Raw genomic sequence first — 8,768 nt, forward strand, 5'->3', positions numbered from 1 at the left:
TGAAAGGTGACATCCCCAAATTCTGGGGGGACCTGGCTGAATCAGATGGGTTGGGGGGCATTCCCCTCCCCCAAATGGAGGGTCTTTGGGGGCATCAGCGTATTGCCTGGGAAAAGGTCTGGAACCCACAGAAGCCCTGGGATCCCCAGGTTCATGGATGGATGGAAGGAAGGAAGGAAGGAAAGAAAGAAAGAAAGAAAGAAAGAAGGAAGGAAAAATGGAGGGAGGGAGGACGGAAGGAAGGAAAAATGGAGGGAGGGAGGGAGGAGCAAGAGGGAGGAAGAGAGGAAGGAATGAGTAAGAGGGAGGGGAAGGAAGGGAGGAAGGAGGGAGGGAGGGAGGGAGGAGCAAGAGAGAGGGGGAAAGAAGGAAGAAAGAAAAAGGGAAGGAGGGAGGAGCGGGAGGGAGGGATGGAGGGAAGGAAAAAGGGAGGGAGGGAGGGAGGAGCAAGAGGGAGGAACAAAAGAGCAAGAAGGAGGAAGGGAGGAAGGGAGGAGTACGAGGGAGAGGGAAGGAAGGAAGGAGCAAGAGAGAGGGGGAAGGAAGGAAGGAAGGAAAAGGGAGGAAGGAGCAAGAGGGAGGGATGAAAGGAAGGAAGGAAGGAAAAAAGGAAGGAAGGAAGGAAGGAAGGAAGGAAGGAAGGAAGGAAGGAAGGAAGGAAAAAGGGAGGGAGGGAGGGAGGGAGGGAGGGAAGGCCAATCAAATCTGATCCATCTCTGTCAGCGCAGAAGGTTCTGAGTGGGGCTCCCAGCCGCTCACTCACCTCGTGTGGTCCAGCGATGCCACGTCAGTCAAGTCAAAGACGATAATGATGGCTGCAAAAGAGGGGGTTTTGGGGGGGCACAGAAAGGGAGGTTCAGTTCCCCATGGGGGGGGGCTCCCCCTGCCCCCTTTTCCTCCCCTGCATCTCGAGTTCTGCAAATCCAAGGAGGTGCAGAAAGAGGCAGGATAAACACCCCAGGTGCTGGGGGGAGTCAAAATAGGTGCCCCCCCCCAGGGAATTAGCCTCCCCCCACACATGCAACCTCCCCCAGCCCCAACCAGGAAGGACATTTGGCGCTGGGGGGGGGGGGCTCAAGGTCTCTCCTGCAGAGCCCCCTCCCCATCAAGGCCTGGGGACCGATTCCCTGGGGGCCAGGGCAGTTCTGCCGGGCTCTTCTGGGGGCTGGGAGACCCTCCCCCCCCTCCACGCCCCACCCCAAGGTTTCCCATCGTGCAGTCTTAGCTCTTCCACACTCGGCCTTGGTCTGAAGCTCCGGCCAGCTGGTTTGGACACTCAGAAATACGAATAGGAATGGAATGGAAATAGAAAAAGAATAGGATAGGATAGGATAGGATAGGATAGGATAGAAAATGAATAGAATAGAATAGGAAATAGAATAAAATAGAAAATAGAAGAGAATAGAATAGAAATAGAATAGAAAAATAATAAAATAGAATAGAAAATAGAATAAAATAGAAAATAGAATAGAATAGAAATAGAATAGAAAAATAATAAAATAGAATAGAAAATAGAATAAAATAGAAAATAGAATAGAAATAGAATAGAATAGAGAATAAGAGAAAATAGAATAGAAATGGAATGGAATAGAAAATAGAATAGAGAATAAGAGAAAATAGAATAGAATAGAAATGGAATAGAAAATAGAATAGAATAGAGAATAAGAGAAAATAGAATAGAAATAGAATAGAAAATAGAATAGAAAATAGAATAAAATAGAAAATAGAATAGAATAGAAATAGAATAGAAAATAGAATAGAATAGAGAATAAGAGAAAATAGAATAGAAATATAATAGAAAATAGAATAGAATAGAGAATAAGAGGAAATAGAATAGAAATAGAATAGAAAATAGAATAGAACATAGAATAGAATAAAAAATACAATAGAAAATAGAATAGAACAGAACAGAATAGGAGCTAGAAGGGACCCTGGAGGACATCTAGCCCAACCCCCTGCCCAAGCAGGAGAACTTATAGCAGTTATTTCAGACCAAGGGCTGCCCCAGTCTCTTCTTAAAATGATCACCCTCCACGCAGGATCTATTTTATGAGCTTTTACACAGGGAGTCCTCGACCCACGACCACCGTTGCTAAGTGACAGCTAAGCGAGATGGTTGCTAAGGGAGGCTTCGCCCCATTTTACGACCTTCCTTGCCAGAGTTGTTCAGTCGTGAGTTGCCATTGATTTTAAAAGGTTGAGATTCTGGCTTTAAAGCAGAGGTATCCAAGCTCGGCCCCTTCAACTCCCAGAATCCCCCAGCCAGTCGCAGGCTGGGAGTTGAAATCCCCAAGTCTTAAAAGGGGCCGAGCTTGGATTCCTCTGCTTTAAACCATCTTGGAATCCAGAGGAAAGAGAAGGAGCTGCGCCCAGGGTGGGCTGGGAGGCAGACCCCCTCCCCAAAGTCCCCCTGTACCATTCTGCACCCTTACCTTGGGCTCCCCGATAGTAAGTGGAGGCGATGCATTTGAACCGCTCCTGGCCGGCCGTGTCCCACCTGGCAGGGGGCAAGCAGAGACGGTCGGAGGGGGGTTAAAACAGGGAGGGGGGGGGAGGTGCTGGAGGGGGAACCAGGCCCTGTGGGGTGGGGTACTCACAGCTGGAGGCTGAAGGGGACCCCCAGAATCTCGAAGCGCTCCATCTCAAAGTCCACCCCGATGGTGGCCTTGTAATTCTTGTCGAACGTGTCCTTGCAAAACCTGGACGAAGGAATGAGAAAGCGGGGGACCCCCCCCTCCTCTCAAGGAAAGTCGCCTCGCCAGCAAACCCCCCACCCCACCCTGAGCACGTTGGGAAGGGTGAGCAGGTCCCCCCCGAGGTCAGTCTAGGTCCACCCGCTGCTCACAGCAAATGGTCATAGCCACGCCCCTGGCTGCATGGCCAGCTTGTGCCTGTCCAACTGCACTGGGCTCTTGCAGGAAGGCTCAAAGGGGAGGGGTCTCCAAATTTGGCTGTTTTAAGGCCGGTGGACTTCAACTCCCAGAATTCCTCACAGTGGTTGAGGAATTCTGGGAGTTGAAGTCCAGAAGGGGCCAAGTTTGGAAACCTCTTGGAAACCTTCCAAGTTTGGAAATCTCATCCAGAAGATAAAAAAGCTGATCTCCCCCGACACTCTGCCATGCCATTGGGTGTCCCCCCCACACAAACTCTCACGGGACGGAACCCCCCACATTCCCGGTGTCACCCCCATCCTTACCGATTGATCAGGCATGTTTTCCCCACCGACAGGTCCCCACCACAATGATCTTGGAGATTTTAAACCTGCTGGGAGGAAAAGGGATGAAACAGCCCGAACAACCCCCCACACACACACACGAACAATGCAAAGAGATTTAGGAAGAAATGTGGAGATAGACTGATGGTAAAATAAAGAGAGGGAGAGAGAGGAAGGAAGGAAGGAAGGAAGGAAGGAAGGAAGGAAGGAAGGAAGGAAGGGAAGGAAGGAAGGAAGGAAGGAAAGATGGATAAAAAGAGGAAGGAAGGAAGAAGAAGAAAGAAGGATGCAAGAAAGAGGAAGGAAGGGGAAAGAAGGGAACAAGGAAGGGAGAATGGAGGAGGGAGGAGGATGAAAGAAAGAGAGGAAGAAAGGATAAAGGGAGGGAGGGAGGGAAAGGAAGGAAGGAAAGAAGGAAAGAAAGAAGGAGAAAGAAGGATGCAAGAAAGAGGAAGGAAGGGGTAAAAGAAGGGAACAAGGAAGAAAGGGAGGAAAGGAGGGAGGGAGGGAGGATGAAAGAAAGAGAGGAAGAAATGGATAAAGGGGAGGGAGGGAGGGAAAAAGGAAGGAAGGAGAAAGATGGATAAAAAAGAGGAAGGAAGGAAAGAAGGAGAAAGAAGGATGCAAGAAAGAGGAAGGAAGGGGTAAAAGAAGGGAACAAGGAAGAAAGGGAGGAAAGAAGGGAGGGAGGGAGGATGAAAGAAAGAGAGGAAAGAAATGGATAAAGGGGAGGGAGGGAGAAAGGAAGGAAGGAGAAAGAAGGATGAAGAAGGAACAAGGGATAAAAGGAAGGAAGGAAGTCAGGGGTGGGATTCACATTTTTAACAACTGGTTCTGTGGATGTGGCTTAGGTGGTGGGCGTGACTTGGTGGTCATGTTATTGGCTGGGTGTGGCCAACTCAACATCACTCACATCGAGGTACACATCTCCTTGCCTGGCCTCTCGTGACTGTGGGGATTCTGCAACAGTCGTAAGTATGAAAAATGGTCATAAGTCACTTTTTTCCAGTGCCATTGTAACTTTGAATGGTCCCTCCACACAAGCAAAGTACCAGCAAAGGAGGGGGAAAAAACTCCAGAGAGGTTCCTGAGACAGGAAGTCCAGTCCTGCCAAGAATGTAATAAGGGTTAACAGAGAGGCAGTTTCTGTAAGCAACACCAGAATGTTTCCTTCCTGCCTTCCTTACAGGATTAGCCCAGGAATTTCTTCTAACAACGGGTTCTCCAAACTGCTTAGAAGGTAAACAACCGATTCTAGCAAATAGGTGCGAACTGGTAGAATCTCACCCTGAAGGAAGTGACAAAAGAAGGAAAGAAGGAAGAAGGAAGAGAGGTAGGGAGGAAGAATGAAAGAAAGATGAAGGAAAGGCTAAAAGGAAAGGAGGAAAGAAAGAGAGGAAGGAAGGAGGGAGGGAGGGAAGGAAGGGAGAGAGGGAGGGAGGGAGAGAGAGAGAGGAAGACCCCTAACCCCAGAGACTTCAACCCCAGGGAATCCCCTCCCCATCTTGCTTACAGGGGCTTCATGTGGAGAAATGCGAGATTAGCAGCTTAGCAAATCTCCAAGAGAGAGGAATTTGTGAGGGGGGGGGGACACAACTGGCCCCTCCTCCCAGCAGGCCCCTTTCAAGCCAAGGAAATCTGAGCCAGGATATACCCAGAGGGGGCTGGAAGGGGCTGCTTTGCCCTGCCCTCCCCTCCCAGCTGCATTCCTGCATTATGCCACCCCTCCTCTGGCCCCCTGGACATCCCAGGAAGAGGGAGGGGGGTCTCAGGAAGCCAGGAAGTGGCTCAGCCTCCCCCTCCTCAAACCAAGCCAGCCCAGCCTGCCAATCCCCAGCCTTCCCTTCAGCTCTGCAGCAGCAGCCGCCGCCCTTGTCCTTCTTCCCGCCTTCTCCTTCCGGGAGGGAGGGCATCTACTTACCCCACGGTGCCCGTCCGCTGGGCCTGGCACGTGCCCACCACTTTGGGATGGAAGGATGTCCTGCCGTGCAGGGAGGCCTCTTTGCTGAAACACTGGGAGGTTGAGGAGCCATTAGCCCAGAGCAGGGTCTCCCACCTTGGCCTGTGGACTTCAACTCCCAGAATTCCCCAGCCAGAGATTTGGTACAGGCTGATCATGGGGGCACACAGGCAAGGTGCCCACCCACCCCCACCCACCCCAAATTCAGTGCCACGCTCATCTTACTTGGGGCAGCTCACCAATGACCCGGTCCCTTCGCACAGGGGCCAGGATGTTCATTGCTGGTCTCCGAGGTTCCCACCTGTGGGCACAGAAAGGGGTGGGGCGCACTGAAGACCACTAAACCAACAATGCCCAACTTTGGCAACTGTTAAGACTTTGTGGACTTCAAGTCCCAGCATTCCCTGGTCACTTTACGACTGTTGTGGTTCGCCGGCAGCAGGTGAGGACGGCTGAGGTCTCGGAGGGCGAGGACTCAGGTGAGGGGCCTGCGTGTGAGGCAGGGATGGGGCCAGGACCATCAGGGATTGGGGTGCTGCCTTCGGAGCTTGTGGGGGCTGGCAGCAGTGAGGAAGAGGACCCCGAGGAGCCTGTGCCCAGGGTGCGCAGGGCTGCTCGAAGGAAAGAGCAGCTGCAGCAGTATGGGCTACTCGGGAGTAAGGCTGCAAGGTGATGGCCCCTCCCTTCAGAGATAAAAGCCAGCTGAGAAACTGGAGTTCTGTGCAGGAAGCAAAGAAGTTTTTGCACTCAAGCCTGGTGGACGTTCGGACAGTTTGTGTTTGGAAACTCTTTGTGTTTGAAATATTTCTTGGCAACTTTATCTAATGTTCTTGGCAGCCTTGCACCAACTTGGCATGGCTCGTTCTTATCACAGACCATTAGTTTGAAGCAGCCTTTGAACCGGGAAGGAAAGAATCGTTAAAAAGGTTTTTCCTGTTACCTCCATTTGGTGTTTGTTTCCTTGGAACAAGATTTGGGTCAAAACGACGACTTTGTGGACTTCAAGTCCCAGCATTCCCTCTCACTTTAAGACTTTGTGGACTTCAAGTCCCAGCATTCCCCAGCCAGTTGTGTGAATTAAAGTCCACAGGTCTTAAAGGCTGCCAAGGTTGCACAGCCCTGAGCTAAACCGTTGGGTTTTCCTTCATCTGCCTGGGCTTCCGCTCGCCCCCTCCTCCCGGGAAACCTTCCGTGAGGGTCCCACGTGGCAGAAAACGTGGGAGGGGCTCCAGGCCCCCTCCCTCAGAGGGGCACAACCTGCCAGATTCACTTAAGAACCATGGCAAGAAAGTTTGTAAAATGGGGCAAAACTCCCTTAACAAATGTCTCATTTAACAACAGAGAGTTTGGGCTCCATTGTGGTCCTAAGTTGAGGATTGCCCGTATAAAAATAGTTGGAAGGGACCTTGGAGGTCCTCCACTCTAACCCCCTGTTCAAGCAGGGGGCCCTACGATGGTGTAGGGGTCTACACCCTTCCAGACAAATGGTTGACCCATCTCTTGGAAACTTCCAGGGATGGAGCCCCCCCCCACCCTCTGGTGAATTAACAGAATAACTGAGTTGAAAGGGACCTTGGAGGTCTTCTAGTCCAACCCCCTGCTCAAGCAGGAACCCTACACTATTGGAGACAAAGGGGCTGCCCTGTCTGGAAGTCCAGGGATGGGCTTTCACTACTATGTGTCAGAAATGGCGTGCGGGGGGGTCTCCTGCTTGGGCGTGGGGTTGGACTAGATGACCTCCAAGGCCCCTCCCAGCTCTGTTCTGAATTAATTAAAGCGGTGGGAGCTTCACCCCTGGAGGCTTTCAAGAAGAGACTGGACTGCCCTCGGTCAACCAGGGTGTAGGGTCTTCTGCTTTTGGGGAGGGGGGTTGGACTAGATGACCTCCAAGGCCCCTTCCAACTCTGTTCCTCTGTCTGCGTTCTCACGGACCAAAGGGGAGTTTCGGAGTTCGGAAAGCGGATGAAAGGAGCGTGAAAAGGACTCGTCCCGGCGGCTTTGGGATGCGGCTCTTCTTCCTCACCCCCCCGCAAAAAAGAAGGGGCGCCAGCTGGAGCAGCTCCAGCGAGCGAGGCGGCGCCCCCCAACCCAGGTCGGAGGCTGGAAGAGGCCGCGGGAGCCGCGTTTTCCGCGGGCGGCCGGGAAGCTCCCCTCGGGGCAGCGAAAAGTTCCTGGCGGGACGGCGGAGCCGGCGAGGGAGAGTCGGTCCCGAGCAACTCCAGGTCGGTCTGCCCCCCTTTCCCCGCCCCGGGACGGCCCCCTTGAGGCCAGCCAGCGGGCGGCGACGGACGGGGAGCCCCGGATTCCTGCCAGATGGGGCGGGCGAGGAAGCCTGACGCGGGACGGGGGGTGGGGGGCGTCCCGAAGCCGTCCCGGGAGGGGCTTGGGCCGGCACCCGCTAGCCCGGGCGGGGGAGAGGGCGAAGGCGAGAAGGCAAGAGGCGGGCGGAGGGAGGGTCGTCTCCGATCCCCGGAAATTCCAGCAGACGCCCCCTCCTCCCTGCTCCCTCCGGCCCGAACAAAGAGGGCTGGGCGGTCTCCAGCTCGCTACCGCCGGGGAGGCGCTTTGCATGGCCTCGGGGGTCCCCTCGCCGTCGTGGGTGGTCCATATCTCGCGCGGGGGTGGGGGTGGGGGGCAGGGTCCCGCGGGGAAGGGGGCGGCCGCCACTCAGCGCCAGGACGGATTAGGGAAGGGAGGAAAGAGGGGGTCCCCTCCCGGGCGAGACAAACTGCCCTCCCCCCCCCGCCGCCCCTCCCTACCTTCTCCCGGCGGCGCGCAGACAGGCGAGGCTGCAGCCGGCGGCATCTGCTCCGGAGTGACTCAGAGGCTGGCCCGGGCGGCGGTGGGGCGGGCAGAGCCCCCCACGGGGCAGGCAGACCCGGGAGGAGGAGGAGGAGGAGGAGCAGCCCGCCCAGGCAGGCTCGGAAGCGCCTCCGCCGTGGGCCGCCCGGAGCCCCTCCGCTGCCCTCTGCACGCGCTCAGACGCCCCTCGGGACTTGGCCCGGGCAATAATCCATTCACCCCGAGAAGCGCCCACTTTGGTGGGATTGATGGACTCGAGGGTTGGTTTCTTCTTCGATGACCCGCCTGCCCTCCAGTCGGTCTCAGCTCTTGAACTGCCCTATAAATGCCCCCCCCCATCTGCCCTGCCATCTACCTGGTCTTGGGGGGCTTTTAATAGACCCCCATCCAGGAGGGTGGAGGGTGCTGGCCACCCCCTTTCTTTCACCAGGAGAGTTTTAGGGACGCACTGCGGGGGTCCTTGGGGCTCCCTGAGCCGGGTGCTTTTCTTGCAGGCGTTTCATGACCTAACTAGGGAACACCATCAGTGCTGGAAGAGAGGGTGGTTGAGGAAGAGGAGGAGGAGGAGGAAGAAGGAAGGAGGAAGAAGGAGGGGAGGAGGAGGAGAAGAAGAAGGAGGAGGAGGAAGAAGAAGGAGGAGGAGGAGGAGGAAGGAGAAGGAAGAAGGAAGAAGAAGAAGAAGAAGAAGAAGAAGAAGAAGAAGAAGAAGAAGAAGAAGAAGAAGAAGAAGAAGAAGAAGAAGAAGAAGAAGAAGAAGAAGAAGAAGAAGAACAAGAGGAGGAGAGAAGAAGA

At 54.2% G+C, this 8,768-nt stretch overlaps 1 protein-coding gene across 1 annotated transcript in view; it reads right to left on the reverse strand.

Annotated features, from left to right (window-relative positions):
- The window catches only part of RAB34 (RAB34, member RAS oncogene family), a 13,215-nt gene extending 4,986 nt beyond the window's left edge, over window positions 1-8,229 (reverse strand). Inside the window, 8 exon segments of the mRNA XM_087955676.1 lie at window positions 764-815; window positions 2,433-2,497; window positions 2,598-2,699; window positions 3,197-3,236; window positions 3,239-3,264; window positions 5,136-5,227; window positions 5,400-5,475; window positions 7,934-8,229. Coding sequence (XP_087811802.1) covers window positions 764-815; window positions 2,433-2,497; window positions 2,598-2,699; window positions 3,197-3,236; window positions 3,239-3,264; window positions 5,136-5,227; window positions 5,400-5,453 — 431 coding nt within the window. The 5' untranslated portion in view covers window positions 5,454-5,475; window positions 7,934-8,229.
- Between the last annotated feature and the right edge of the window lie 539 nt (window positions 8,230-8,768).

This window comes from Notechis scutatus, chromosome 1, assembly GCF_049901735.1.
Source record: "Notechis scutatus isolate UNSWTSFEM ecotype Mainland chromosome 1, rNotScu1.2, whole genome shotgun sequence".
Lineage (NCBI taxonomy): Eukaryota > Metazoa > Chordata > Lepidosauria > Squamata > Elapidae > Notechis > Notechis scutatus.